Here is a 16,323-nt window from a genome sequence, read left to right on the forward strand (position 1 = left end):
CAGGCCATAAGAGATTCCTGTTGAAGAACATGTAGGGTGGCTTAGGTAAACAATATATTAATAAGTAATTGTATTCCTGTAAAAATGGCTTATGACAGATTGAAACTGTCAGAATGGATTATCTCCAAATTAAGACACAGGATAATCTCAGGGGGGTGGGATGGTGGAAAAGGGTGGTGGTGGAATTAAAGGGACACCATAATTTGGCATTTTTCTTCGTCAGTGTAGGAATGCTGCAAATCCCTTATGATCCATTACAGAATAGGATTTTGTATAGAAAAATGTAAAGCTGATTTGCAAGATATTTGCAGATCCCAAATGTCTTTTCAATTTCACAAAAAAAAACACACCCTTTTTGGTTTTGATTTATTTTAGTTCAATTTTCATTCATATTAAGTATTAAAAAACCTGTTTAAATTCATGACTATAATGACAAAAGCGCTAATAAAAATGGAATTGAACAATAACCTGATTTATTGATAACAATGATACTAATTAGTCAAGGCTGTCAAGCAGTTGGGACAAACCATTGCTTGGTAATCAGAATACAGTAAATTAGTTAAATCTTATTATTTAAATTGAGAAAAAAGGGCTGAATGTGAGGTGATTAAAAAGTGGTATTGATTGGTTCAATACTCCAAGCACACTAAATCTGATAAGCCAGAACTAGAAAAAGTACTAAAGTATCTTTGCATTTTTAACCATAACAAAATCCATTGAAACCTCTCAAGCCTCTCCCTGCACTGGAATCTCTCCCTGCACTGGAGACCCGACCTTTTCTCGTCGGGTCTCAGTCGTCGTTGAGGCCGCAACGAGGAGCGGCCTCCAACAGGAAGAGACCGGGGACTCAGGTGTCGACTCACCGTTGCCGTCGCGGAGCTGGCCGAGTCCGGAGGGGTGGAGGAGCGCTGCTGCTGCTGATGCTGTTGCTGCTGCTGCTGCTGCTGCTGCCGGAGAGTCGGAGGCTCTCTACAGGTCTGTGGACGACGGCGCCGGGAGCCCGCGGCTCCCTGGGGGGAGACCGCTTTTCGGGGCTTCTGCGGCGGCGACTTCTCCCGCCCGAGTTGCGGGGTCGAAGAGCTCCTGGAGCGGGGCCTGACACCACTGCCCCGCGCGGCTGGAATGGCCGCGGACTCTGCGAGCACACACCGGGGGCTCCAACACCAAGACCCGGTGTGTGACCTCGCACCACCCGGCGTGGCTTTAATGGCCGCGGGACAATTGCCATCGCCAGCCGGGGGCTATGACTTTGACTCTGACATCGGGGGGGGGGGGAGAGTGCAGTGGAGAGAGAAGTTTATTTGGCCTTCCATCACAGCTATGTGATGGATGTTTATGTTAAATGTAATTATGTTGCGTCTGGGGTCTATTTGTGTGTAATGTATGGCTGCAGAAACGGCATTTCGTTTGGACCTCCAGGGGTCCAAATGACAATTAAATTGACTCTCTCTCTCTCTAGTTTTAAATTCTCATGGTATATGATAATACATTGGAAATACAGATGTGCCGTAAATCAATTGACAGTCACACCTCTGACAGTCTTATCCATTATTTTTCTTCAATAGTGAGGATTTTAAGATTAAAAATGAATTACTCTAGTGGCCAATATGAAAAGAACAATAGCAGAGACCAAGCTGAACAATCCTAGTATAAATTATATGGTGATTAACATTCCACTGATGAGATCTGAACTAGCTTGAAAACTTCATTCAGCACCATCTTGAATAACAGTATTGAATTTACATAATAACCAATGAACACAATAGTTCAGATGTAAATAATTCAGATGACCTTTGCACAGTGGATTGACCTGTTATTGCATCTCAGCAAAGGTTCCCCATTTTATTGCTGATAATAATTTATTCAAAATTAAGCATTCACATTCCTCTCTGAACACCAATTGACAAACAATAGGAACATAAGTTAATAAAAATGTATCCTGCCTTATACGTGCTTACTAGTTTTTGTGGTTAAATAACACACCGAGCTCCCTGCTACCACATCAAAAGGAGCCTATCATTGAGATCTTCCACATCCTGATATCAAACAAAAAAAAATCACAAATCTGATCTCACTACTGTAGTAGGTTAAATATTCACCTACCATTTTGCATGACACAGTTGTAGACAATAGAAATACATGATTGCCACCAGGTAAAGCCAGTCTGTTCAGTATCTTTTTCAATCTGGTCAGTGAAGAAATAATTCAGGGCAATGAAGAATTTACCAGATTTGTACAGGAAGCATGGTTTTCACTTGGAGCAGGTTATACTGTATGTGTTATCTTTATGACCAGCAGAGTGAGCTAAGCCAGAGTAAATGATTTGAATCAGATGCGGCTAGATACCAACATTTCAAAGGAACGATCATGGAAATGGGAATTAATTTTACAGGAATAGTTGTCACATAAATACTAATGGGCAGGTTTTGCTTATAATGTATTGTTTAAGAAAAAATGACCACTGCTGGCAAGAGTAGCTTTAAACATCTCTAAAATAAATCATGTTACAGGCTTTTTTCCTGACAAAAATGTGTGTTTTAGATTTTAATCATTTAAAATGCCTGGTACTGGATTTTGATTTATAACTGAATGCACTTCATGGAATCTATGTAATTACTGTGCTATTCAATCCTTCATTTCCTAAAATTCTCAAATGTGTTGTATCATTTTACTATTGCAATACCATGTTTTCCTATTAAAATCTATCGTGCAATGCCTAATTCAGTTCACTGTTCTCTGTACAAATCCATGCAACCCCATGCTAGTTTATAGCTGGCACTGCAGTGCAGACATCCAAAGGAATTTTTTTTTTGAAATGAAGCAAATATTTGAGCTGTGTGAATGCTGTAGAAGGATAAAGTGAGAATATTAAGCACTTCTTAATGGAATCTCTTCAGATTTTTAATGCAATAATGCAAATATAATTTTGTACAACCAGAAATTCAGTGCATCGAACATAAATTGGTGCACAGAATTCTAAATAATTGGATTATTTTAGCTTATCTTTTAAAATGGGTATCAATGTATCTGACATTGCCCTCCCCCCCCCCCCCCCCCCATACTCCAGTAAAGTCCCTTTTGTTCATCAACATTGTGGTCATTATAAAATCCAGTGTGGGAAGAACAAAACATCCTGTTTTTGTAAGCACATGTAATCAAATACCAGTTAAATTATTAATTATTTTCAATCAAGCATGAAAAGGAGATAAATTCAGAGCTGTTCTTGAGTGAAAGTATAAGCAGAAAACCAAGTATATTACTTGGCTAATAGCTAATGTTAAGTGCAATACTTAAGCTAATATTTCTAACATATTGCGCAGGTGGTATTACAGCAGGCATCAGTGCATTGTTTAATTGCAACTACTACACACCACCTTTGTAAGCCCTATAATGAGCATTGTCATGGAAAGAAAGCAGTAGGAAACATACTTAGAATAAAACAAGCTTTGTATCTTTCCTCAGAAATCAATGTGATGGGAATGGGTATAGAATTATTGAGAGAATTTGAAAATTGCTCAGTCACATTGAAAGTAGAACTAATTAATAACTTTCCTGATATGAATGACTTATACCTCAGAAAACAGTATCTGTATTGTGTATGAAAAAAACAATGTGCAAAGATAAATATTTATTGAAACTTGCATTTTTAATGTATTCTTTAATAATATAGATCTCACCTAACTGCTCTTAAAAGTGTTTGTTACGACAGCATAATTCAAAGATACGCCTCAATTTGAAACATTTTCTCAGTTGCTCTTAACATCACTTTACCATCATCTATCATTAGAAAAGCACATGTACAAAATTATGAGAGGTAAACATGCAATATATATCTTGGTTAATTGCTGTAGTCTCCAAAAACTAGAATATATTTACTTTGTTTTTTTACCACATAAAAGAAACCTAAATTTGCTGACAGCTTCCATGGAGTTAATTGGAGTCAGATGTTAAATTGGTACTTTGCCTTTAAATAAATGATTGAGTAATTCAGCATTCCTCATTTAAATAAACCTTTTAGTATTCAGCTTGCATTACAACAATGTTGCATTTCCTTGTGTTCACATAAGTGCATCAAACAATACTGAATACAATGAGTCATCTGAAAATAGTTAATACTGATCTGCTTGTTGAAATTTGTCAACGTCGGTGCAAAGTAATGAAATGAACACAATGAAAATCTAATCATCTCAAAGATCTGTAAGTTAATTTTATTTCCTTTTTAATGAGCATACAACAAAATGTTATTCTGATTTGTATTTGAGAGCGGCATTAGAAACAAAATGTGCATTCATTACTGTGCTAACACTGATCTGTATAACTGCACTAAGATTCAACAAAATGCACTATGGACATGTTCCATTTTTCTAGCACAACTGTACTAACTTCATGTTTGAGCAATATCAGGCTGTGATTATAAATCACTGTGTCAATAGATGGGATGAGGTTGATGAAACACTCACCAAAAATGAAATAATTTACCGGACAGAAGTAACATTTGGAGATATATAAAACTAAAACTTTATGTTCTGTATATTTAGTAACAAAACTTTAGGTGAGCATAGTCCTTTTATCTTTATTTTTGCTTTGGCTCAATTACCTTATTTTTACATAATTAAACTAACTTCTAATACCTTAACTCTCAGCAATATTAAGATCTGAAACAATCTGTAAATATAGCCACTTCTAATAACTACAATATGTTTCACATTCAAATTACTGGAAAATAGCAACCTTATTCAAATTCCACCCACAAGGGATTCACTATTTGAAAGATTTATGAGGGGCAAAGTTAGTTTTTCACATTCTCAACCCTTTGAAATCAGGGAAGTATTTTGTAATCTCAACCAATCCACTTCTAGATTGTGGTAAATCCCATGATAAACCAAATGACAAGAAGTGAATTACAGCATAGCATACACTGAATACAGAGCATCTCTACAGCAGCGAGACCCTGTTCTCCTTCCGGTTCTATGAAATACACAATAACCAGAGAGTTGATAGTGTATTTTTTACAATCACTGTAAACTATACGAGATTATCACCAGATAATAATCACAAGGAATCACAATTCCATCCCATTTACAGAATCGGCTCTCATTTAAAAAAAAAGAAAAAGTATGGCATAGACCAATGTAACCTTGTCAAGCAAGCAAGGGAAGGCTCTTACACAGTAGGTCTACTGCAGTTTATGCCTCAGCTGATAGTTGCTGAAAGCAGAGTCTCAGGATCATAAATAACCAGTTTCATCTCGCAAAGCAATTCAAAAATGGTATAAAGAAAATTACACTGCAGCTTGGGGGTTAAGCAAGGGGCTTATTCCCCATACTCCAGTTTAAATAAAAACACTGATGAAAGCTGTTCAGAAACTTCGACAGAAAAAAAAAAGGTTTATAGATAAAAAGATAGAACTTGGAAAAAATATTGTTAACACATCAAATGTTTTAATTTACCACCTTTAAGGACAATGCATTTTAAAATTCATATTTTAATAATGCAAGTGGATCTACTGTGGTGTATATATAAAAAATGCTTATGGCAAAAGATTAGCTTACATTGATCAGAAGATTTAACATTATTCTGTTACAACTGAAAGTGGAAAAAAAAATAACATGTCTTAAGAGACCAATACCTGGTCTTGCTGCTGCTGGCTTCCCCTGCCCATGTTAGGCTGCTCCTTCATGGCTGTCATTGCCGATTTTGGACACACTTACTCACTCGCAGTTCAGTATTAGGCTCCTAACTTGGCAGCTGATGCATGACAGGTCTCCTCGTTGAAAGCCTGGAAAACTGCAGCTGAAGATAACAGCAAAGCAGGAGCAGCCCCTGAAGTTCCCACTGCCTGGCCTGGCAAGCTGCTGCAAGCACCCTTTATCAGGACGACTGCTATAATGAAGAAGCAAATACGAAAAGGAGAATAATTGTGAAACTGGCAAGGCACCAGGCAGTCCGGGTGACAAGGTGCCAACACACCTGTGTGCTGCAATTCACATTCTCCAGGAACTTAGGAACGCAACGTCAAAGCCAAGAGCAAATCTTACAAGCTCAACTGCAGGCATTTAAAACCCTGCTGCCATGCCAGTAAATGACAGAGTCTGACAGGTATGCTCTTGCTGCTCTCTGCTCTATTCTTCTGCAGTGCTCACTGCCACTGATTAGCACATCTGGAGGAAAATCAAATGTCAAATTCAGTTTCCCTCCCTCAGCTGGAAGAAACCATTACCAATAGGAAAAGGGAGGGGGAGACAAAATTATCATGTGAGCAACAATGATCAAGCAGCGGCAATAAGCAGGCCACTTAGTGATTAGTCAGATCCTTCCTAGCAACCTTGTCTGTCAATCAGTATGCAAATACTGCCTCATTCAAGTTAACAGCCTTAATAAATACAGCGGCCAACTATGCTGCATTGTGTATTCTTTAGTTATGGCCTGTTTGTGAGAAATAATGAAACCTTAAAATAGTGAGTGGATAAAGATAGCTGGCTACAGTAAAATATTATTTACACATCTCCATGGAAATACACAAGAGTTGCTCATACAGCCTTAGAGAGCAGTCGATATGCTGTGACTAAAAACAAATCAAACCAGGTTTGGAGTATTTTTGAAAATATAAAAATAGATTGCTTTGTAATATCATTAATGATGAACATCAATCTATTCATGGTACTTTAATATTCCATGTTTCTATGCATATTTATTAAGCTTTTAAAAAGCTGGTAATTACAAACCTTCTCGTATGTTAAAACAAATCTGCATTTAAGGTTAGAAATAACGATTTCAACTGCTGTGTAAATGTTCATAGACATAAAGAACTTACAAACCCCCTACAAAAAAATCAATTGTATAAAATATAGAGAATATTTTGTGCTAGTCATGTAAATAAAATTTCACATGAGCTTAAAGGACTATCACTTTATTATTGCAGCACAAGTTTCTTGTTTCTGAATAATTGATAAGGCAAAGGGGATGTTAATTTCTCATTGTGCTGTATTATCATTATTATCCAATCACTTAAAAGGAGATTCTTGTGTATATAAAATGCAGAATATTTTGTAGTCATCTCATACACAATTTTTTTCCCCAGATGTGCTGTTCAATTCACAACTTGATTGAAAATTATTCTAATGAACATTTTGCCAGAGTGGGAGAAGATGACTTTATATTTCAGTGTTAGGAAACTCCTTTTGGCCAGATTTTTATCCTCCAGTTCAACTCCTTCATTCTCCCAGCAAAGGCAACAATCTTGAGAGAGAATAAAAAATTTGCAGGTGATGAACATCCAAAATAAAAACAGAATGAAACGATTCTGAAAATCAAACAGCATCTGTGGTAAGAGAGGCATTCAACATTGCAAGCAGATGATGTTTGTTTTACTGCATCAGTGTCAACCAAGATTATTTCAGTTGCGAGTAATTTTTAATGAAATTATTGGCAACTTGATAGTGGATGTAAAGAGGGTTTTCCACCAGTGCGAGAATCTAGGCATAGCCTCAGAATAAAAGGACGGACCTTTAGAAAGGAGAGGAGGAGGAATTTCTTTAGTCAGAGAGTGGTGAATCTGTGGAATTTATTGCCTCAGATGGGTGCAGAGGCCGTCATTGGGTATTTTCTAGGTGGAGATGGACTGATACTTGATTAGTACGGGTGTCAATGGTAATGGGAAGAAGGCAAGAGAATGGGGTTGAGAGGGAAAGGTAGATCTGCAATGATAGAATGGCAAGAAGCCTCAATGGGCCAAATGGCCTATTTTGCTCCGATAATTTATGAACTACGTATTTCTGGCATACAACTGGTAAGAATCTTAAAAATGTAGTTCATGAAGCTACTCAGTGCATAATTTGAGTCAACACAGCGCAGAGCAAGTGTACTAGATTTAACAGATGCTGTGTGGAGCAATGTTTTAATGTGCATGATATTCAAATCCCTTAGATATGTGAAATGTGATTGTTTGCATAGTCATAGAAAAAAAGGTACTCAGTGGAACCAAAGGCACCTGCAAAATGTGTGATAAAGCTCTGATCACCTGCCATGGTGGAAGCTCTTAAAATTGGGAGCTGCCAAAGAGGTTTGGCTTGAACTTTCAAGGGCATTTTAAGACTAATGTTTTATCTGCCTGGAGAGAACAAAAGTTTTTCATCACACGTCTGTGCACATGACAATAATAAAACAAATGCCAAGCTGTGTAGATAGGTATATAGGCGACCAAACTACAATTGCCAGGAGCTTGTTAGTGTGGTAATATTTCAAAATAAATCCACTGGGATGATGCAGCAAGTAATTGAATTCTACACGTTTCATTCATTCAATTTTGCCTGCACTGGACTTAGGAAGTCACAGATTGATGGATGGGACATTTGCCCTCCAGTGAGCAGAGACCAGAATTCTTACCAAGCAACTTCAATTGGCAGATAAGGTATAGTGACCAAGGCACTACATTGGATGAGCACCACAAAGAAAAACAGATTCTTGTATTCTGGAACGGGAGGAAGGATAGAACTGAAATTCAGATTAGGGGCCTTCTAATTTATTGAGGTCCACAGCTTTCACTTTTGAAAATTACAAATATGCATTATGAAAGATTGCCACAACTTTAGCATGCCCAGTTTGACAGATGCACCACAGACAGCATCTTATCGGGATGCATCATGGCTTAGTATGGCAACTGTGCTGCCAAAGACCGTACAAAATGGCAGTTATGGACGCAGCCCAGTTCACCAGGCAAGCCAGTCCTCCCCCTTTCTAACCTCCCATCCCCCTCCTATCAACTTCATCTCCACTTTATGCTGTCCTCTGAAAAGCAGCCAACATTATTAAGAATCACTCAAATCTCTGATTCTCTTTTCTCTCCTCACCCGTTCAGCAGAAGATGTAAAAGCTTCAAAGCATGTATCATCAGATTCCCAGACAGCTATTTCCCCCTTGTCAGACTCTTGAACAAACATTTTATAAACCAAATATGTATTTCCGATCTCCCAATCTACCTCATTGCAATCTTTTCTTATGCACTGTGGCTGTAGCTCTACATTCTGAATGTACTCCAAATCCTTTCTCTTTTTGCACAACATGTTATATTCATATTCGAGATGATTGTACTCATGGATGGTATAATCTACCTGGAGAATACGCAAAACAATATTTTGTTATATCTCCGTACACGTGACATTAATAAAACAATGCAAGTTAGGCAGTTATGTATACAGGGGACCAAAATATAATTGCCAGGACCTTGTTTGAGAGATCATATTTCTGATCAAATATTGTTGGATGATGCAGTAAGTTATTGAATTATGGGATATTTCTACACATTTCATTCCATCAATCTTGCCTGCACTTGAATTGAGAACCCACAGATTAAAGGGTAGGACGATTACAATTTTTAAACAACCAGGACCATCAATGTTAATACTTCTGTAATACATTTTAAGCAGAATGGCATCGCTGAGTCCATCATGTGGATAAACTATACTCATTAAACACTAATTATGTGTATATGCATTAAGTAGTTAGCTTTAAATGGAAAACTTTACTGATAGCTTCTAACGGCAGATAAAGGCTTGGAAACCACTGCACCATGAAAGGTGAGGTAAACCAGTGGTACATAGCAGAGAAAAATGCATGTTTTGTGCAAAAACAATTCTGTGCACTGGTTCCAGAGTAGTGCACAATATTCATTTAAAAAAATTGAAGGTTAATTGAAGGGATTTACTTGCTGACCCGGCATTTAAATGTATATAATTAGTTCACATGCACACTTTTCCTTGGTCTACTTGGTCGTGAATTACAGATTACAAAGTGTGGGCCTGAAGTGAAAAAAAGGCTCTGGGTAATGTAAAGAAGGAGTAGGGCATTTGTTAGATGCCACACAAATTTGGAACTGTTCACGAGTCATTGCCAGAGATGGGGTTAGCTTGCAATTCGATGGGGTGGATCAAATTGAAAGGCAATGGTGGGAAAAAGGTGAAAGACTTGTATTCTGCTAAGGTGCAGATAGACAATAGATAATAGACAATAGACAATAGGTGCAGGAGTAGGCCATTCGGCCCTTTGAGCCAGCACTGGCATTCAATGTGGTCATGGCTGATCATCCACAATCAGTACTCCGTTCCTGCCTTCTCCCCATATCCCTTGACTCTGCTATCTTTAAGAGCTCTATCTAACTCTCTCTTGAAAGCATCCAGAGAACCGGCCTCCACAACCCTCTGAGGCAGAGAATTCCACACTCAAGTTCACGTTTATTGTCACAAGCACCAATTGGTACAGTGAAATGTGTGTTACCATACACAATACGAATAAAAAAAAAAACACAATACACAATAGAGTTTAACATAAACATCCACCACCGAGGAATCAAAGTTTCACACTGTGATAGAAGGCAATACAATTCAGTCATCTTCCTCTTTGTTCACCCGTGGTCAGGACCTTTGAACCCTCTGCAGTCGCCGCTCCGGCCGGTCTGATGTAGAGGCCCTCTCGCCGGGATGATCGGAACTCCAGCGTCAGAACGGAGGAACACACTCTGCGGCTTGGAGTTTCCGAGTCGACGGCTTCCGAATTCTACAGGCTGAGCTGGACGGAGCTCCAACACTGGCGATCCCTCGGCGATGTTAAAGTCAGTGCCTCACCCGCAGTTAGAAGCTCCGTAAACCACAGCTCCACGATGTTAGAGTCAGCAGGCCCAACACACCAGAGCTCCAACACTGGGATCGCCCTGCTCCTTGATGGTATTTCAACGCTGCATCCGTTGCTGATGCTCTGTGCCAGTCTATGGTAGGAAATGCAGCGTCAATCCAGTTGTTAGGCCGTGAGGGGGGGGGCGAAGATGCGAGATGGAGAAAAGACGCATCTCCGTCCAGGTGAGTGACTGAAAAATAGTTTCCCCCTATTCCTCCCCACCACCCCCCACATACTAAGAAACATTAAAACATACATTTAGACACACTAAAAATAACAAAAAGAGTGAAAGGACTATGAGTTGCTGGCGAGGCAGCCACTGCGGTAGGGCCACCTGATCGAGTCACAACTCTCTGTGTGAAAAAGTATTTCCTCATCTCTGTTCTAAATGACTTACCCCTTATTCTTAAACTGTGACCCCTGGTTCTGGACTCCCCCAACATCGGGAACATGTTTCCTGCCTCTAGCGTGTTCAAACCCTTAATAATCTTAAATGTTTCAATCTCTCAGCATATGACAGTCCCGCCATCCTGGGAATTGTGAACCTACGCCGCCTCAATAGCAAGAATGACCTTCCTCGAATTTGGAGATCAAAACGGCACACAATACTCCAGGTGTGGTCTCACTAGGGCCTTGTACAACTGCCGAAGGACCTTTTTGCTCCTATACTCAGCTTAGCTGCTGTACCTGCATGCTTACTTTCATGGACTGGTGAACAAGGACCCCCCATTGTACTTTCCCTTTCCCCAACTTTACACCATTTAGATAATAATCTGCCTTCCGTTTTTTGCCACCAAAGTGGATAACCTCACATTTATCCACATGAAACTGCATCTGCCATGCATCTGCCCACTCACCCCACCTATCCAAATTACCCTGCATCCTCATAGCTTCCTCCTCACAGTTCACACTGCCGCTCAGCTTTGTGTCATCTGCAAATTTGCTAATGTTACTTTTAATCCCTTCATCTAAATCATAAATTTATATTGTAAACTAGACCAAGTACAGACCTGTTGGGTCTGTTCCCCCAACGTGCGGTTGTGGGTGTGGGGAGGCGGCATGCAGCGTCACACACTAACAATACCCCCCCCCCCCCCCACACTCACGCTATTTACCCCCCTTGATATTATATTAATATGCTCCTTTTACCCCATAACCACCCTATCTACTAACACATAGCCCCCAACGCAGTCACATCTAGAGAAGGGGGGGGGGGGGGAAGGGGGGGGCGAGCGGGGGTAGAGAGTGAGGGCAGAGAGAGAAGGGGCAGAGACACAGAGAGAGCAGAGACACAGAGAGAGGGGCAAGAGGGATATGGGGGGTGGAGAGGAGGGTAAGAGGGAGCGTGAGTGAGGGGGGAAAGGTGGGGGAGGAGAGGAGGAGAGAGAGGGTGAGAGTGAGGGGGGAGAGAGAGGGGGTGCTGAGAGGGGGTGTGGGGGGAGAGGTGGGGAGCAGGGAGGGGGAAGGTGGAGGGAAGCGGGTAGGGGGTGTGGAAGGGAGGGGGTTTAGGGGAGGGAGGAATGGAAGGGGAGAGAGGGAGGGGGGAGAGAGAGGATGTGATGAGAGGGGGGTGAGATGAGGGGAGGTGGGGAGCAGGGAGGGGGAGGGAGGGTGGAGGGAAGGGGGGTAGGGGTGTGTGGAGGGGAGGGGGGGTTTAGGGGAGGGACGGCGGGGCAGAGGATGGATGGGAGGAAAAAGAGTGGAGAGAGAGAGGGGGAGAGAGGAGGGGGGGAGAGGTGAGGGGGGGGAGAGGGGGAGAGGAGAGGGGGAGAGAGAGAGAAAGAGTGAGGGATAGGGAGAGAGAGAGAGGGAGAGTGCCTTTTTAATTCAACCCAAACAACCATTTGCAGGCAGTGTTTTTTTTTTTACTTCAAACTAATTATATTTTCATTTTCAAACCAAATTAAGGGTACTCACAGAGCTGTAGACATTTGTTCAGTGTCATTCAGAGCTCAGAGTGATGGAGACTAATTGACAGAGCTCCAGCTTGCAGAGACTAATTGAGGCATACCACTTCCTGGTTTTATAGTCCCTTCCCCTGCCTCCAGCGGGGGCAGCAGAGAGAATGGGGAATTTAGTAAAAACATTAATATCTCTGTCATATTTCATCGACGGGAAAAATCCTCAGCACACATACAGTGGAGGGGGGCTCTGAGCGAGGTGGCCAAAAATGACGGCTGTAGGTGGCGGCGTTCTCTTGGAAATCGCAGCACAGATCGCCGAAACCGGTCAAGAACAGAGTTTTAGTAATATAGATAGATAGATAGCTGCGGTCCCAGCACCAAACCTTGCTGTACCCTACTAGTCACTGACTGCGATTCTGAAAGGGACCCGTTAATCCCTACTCTTTGTTTCCTGTCTGCCAACCAATTTTCTAATCATGTCAGTACCCTACCCCCAATACCATGTGCTCTAATTTTGCCCACTAATCTCATATGTGGGACCTTATCAAATACTTTCTGAAAGACCAGGTTACACAATATCCACTGGCTCTCCCTTGTCCAATTTCCTAGTTACATCCTCAAAAAATTCCAGAAGATTAGTCATGCATAATTTCCCCTTCAGAAATCCATGATGACTCGGACCGATCCTGCTACTGCTATCCAAACTCGGACTGATCCTGCTACTTATAAATTGTTAACATAAAGGACTCGGACTTTGTATGCCGAATTACATGGGTAGCGATCTTGTCAAACTGGCTTTCTTTATTATCACCAAAATAAACCTCATGTTCATAGTGAAGGGCTGCTCCTGCAAGAAATTTCATGGTCAAGTCAAGAGTAGAGAGTGATTTAGGGCTGTCGGGAAGAAGCTGCTCCTGAACCTGGATGTTACAGTTTTCAGGCTCCTGTACCTTCTTCCCGATGGCAGGAGTGAAATCAATGTGTGGTCACGGTGGTGTGGGTCTTTGATGCTGCTGGCTGCCTTTTTGAGGCTGTGTTTGCTGTAAATCCCTTTCATGGTAAGGAGGTAGAACCCAAGATGGACTGGGCAGTGTTCACTTTTTGCAGTCTTCATCACTCCTGGGCATTCAAGTTGCCGAACCAGGCTGTGATGCAACCAGTCAATAGGCTCTCCATTGTACACCTGAAGAAGTTCAAGAGAATCCTCTGTCATACCAAATCTCTGCTCTCTTCACAGGAAGTAAAGACAGTATTGGGCTTTCTTTATAATTGCATCAATGTGCTGGATCCAGGAAAGATCTTCAGAAATATGTATGCCCAGGAACTTGAAGCTTTTGACTCGCTCCAACATTGTCCTATCGATATTGACAAGTTTGTGGATCCTCATCCTTCCACTTCCAAAATCCACATCAGTTACTCACTGACATTCTGTGCCAGATTGTTGTGCTAGCACCATTTGGTCAGTTGATCGATCTCACTTCCATAATTGGACTCATCATTATCTGTAATTCGTCCAAAGGTGGTGTCGTTGGCGAACTTGAAGATGGATTTCACTGCGTCCAGCTACGCAGACATGAGTATAGGGTGTGTAGAGCAGGGGGCTGAGCACACTGCCTTGAGGTGCCCCCACACACAAGTTCACAAGTTATAGTAGAATTAGGAAATTCGGCCTATCGAGTCCACTCTGCCATTCAATCATGGCAGATCTCTGCCTCCTCATCCCATTTTCCTGCCTTCTCCCCATAACCCTTGACACCCATTCTAAGAAAGAATTTGTCTATTTCTGCCTTAAAAATATCCACTGATTTGGCCTCCACAGCCCTCTGTGGCAGAGTTCCATAGATTAACCATCCTCTGACTAAAGAAGTTCCTCCTCGCCTCCTTTCTAAAAGAGCGCCCTTTACTTCTGAGGCCATGGCCATACTGATGGTTATTGAGGAAGAAGTGTTTTTTGCCAATTCGAAGTGACTGTGGTCTGTTGCTGAGGAAGTTGAAGATCCACTTGCAGAGAGATGCGCAGAGACCTTGTTCCAAGAGCATGGTAACGAGCTTTTTTTTTAATCAAAAATATTTATTCAAATATTAAAATAGTATTCAGAGCACAATAAAATAAAACAGACCCCACCACCATAGTACAAGACACAACAAAATATTACTAAACAACTATATTACTAAACAACTATATTGACTTGACTTGATATTACAATCCTTGTCCAGGATACATTCAACAACCCCACAGTGCCCAACGGTTCCGGAAATTCCCCAGGCTGCCCGTGGACAGTGCATAGTCCCTTTCTAGTACCACCCGGGTGCGGATGTAACCCCGGAAACATGGTAACCAGCATCTTTTTTTTGTATCAAAATATAATTATTGAATTTCAACACGATACAAAAACCAAAAAAAAACAAAAACTGTGGTGACAGAACCACCACCATGTTAAAAATCATCAAACAACTATGTTGCAAATATTCTAATAACTACTGTACAACTCCGGTAAAGGGGCAAATGGTAACCAGCATTTTTTTTATTTTTTTTAGCAAAAAATTATTTATTTAAATTCCAATACGATACAAAAACCTAAAAAAACAATAACTGTGGTGACATAACCACCACCATGTTACTAAATCATCAAACAACTATTTTACAAATATTCTAATTACTACTGTACAACCCCGGTAAAGGGGCAAGCATCTAGCTCGGTCAAAGTCCTCTTCCGCCTGGCGCCGTGACTCGCGGATGGCTAGCTTGGCCAGGCCTAGGAGTAACCCAACCAGGACATCTTCGGCCCTGCCGACTCCCTAGATCCCGTCACCGGTCCTTTGGTCACTGACAGCAGAGCCACTCCTCCCCTTGTGGACCCTAGGTGGAGTGGCAATGCTCCTTGCCCTCTGGACCCTGGCTACAAGGGACACTCTACTGGTCCCTCTACCCTCAACAGGAACAACACTGCTCTTGGTCTTGGCGTCCTTCTCCAGGTCATCCAAGAAGGAACTGAGCTGACGCCGGTTGTTCCCCTTCACCCCCTTGCCCCTCCCCCTCCTTCTGAGGATGTGGTTCAGCGAGCTGGTGAGTCCATGTAGGTTTGACCACTGGAGGGAAGCCAGTCTGGGCCGATGTTGGGCTCCCTCGGTGGCTGTGATGAACTCGCGGATCTCCTCCACTGGAATGAGTGGAGTTACGTCGGGGGGAGCGAGAACATCCATTGATTCATTGTCCGAGGAGTCTCCTTCCACCTGCTCACTGCAGATGGAGACACCATCCTCATCCCCAGACACACCATTAGTGCTCAATACTCCCGCCTCACCCTGTGCGGTGGTTGCCTCTTCCCCACCCGCTGGTCTCTCCTCCACCTCAATCCCAACCCTGGGGCCAGTGGAAGAGGGGCCGTCTCCAGATGGACCCGGGGAGTCAATACCATTGACAATGGTGACGACTACCCCTCCTCCAGTTGGGCTCAGAGTGAACTCTGGTGCACCAGACTCAGGGAGTCCCTCTGGAGTCAGGTCCTGAGGGAGAGAAGGGCTGGTTCCCCAACCCCCTCTTGGGCTTACTCGGGGGCCTAATGCGGGACTCCCTCCCCAACAGGAATCTCCTCCCTGCTCCATATCATCTGAGATGTTCCCAGCGCCACCCTCCCGAGAATCCTCTCCAGAACATGGGACCAGGGCCTGAACCAGAGGGCGGGAGTCTTCCTCCATCACAATACACCCCTCCCCCCTGGTGGATTCCCGTTTGTCCCCCTTCCGCTCC

The 16,323-nt window shown here is 42.1% G+C and overlaps 1 protein-coding gene across 1 annotated transcript in view; it reads right to left on the reverse strand.

Moving 5' to 3' along the window:
- The window catches only part of LOC129699148 (inactive dipeptidyl peptidase 10-like), a 657,345-nt gene extending 651,125 nt beyond the window's left edge, over positions 1-6,220 (reverse strand). Inside the window, exon 1 of the mRNA XM_055638816.1 lies at positions 5,630-6,220. Coding sequence (XP_055494791.1) covers positions 5,630-5,689 — 60 coding nt within the window. The 5' untranslated portion in view covers positions 5,690-6,220. The remainder of the gene's footprint in view (positions 1-5,629) is intronic.
- Positions 6,221-16,323: the final 10,103 nt, after the last annotated feature.

The sequence above is a fragment of the Leucoraja erinacea genome, chromosome 7, assembly GCF_028641065.1.
Source record: "Leucoraja erinacea ecotype New England chromosome 7, Leri_hhj_1, whole genome shotgun sequence".
Taxonomy (NCBI): Eukaryota; Metazoa; Chordata; class Chondrichthyes; order Rajiformes; family Rajidae; genus Leucoraja; species Leucoraja erinaceus.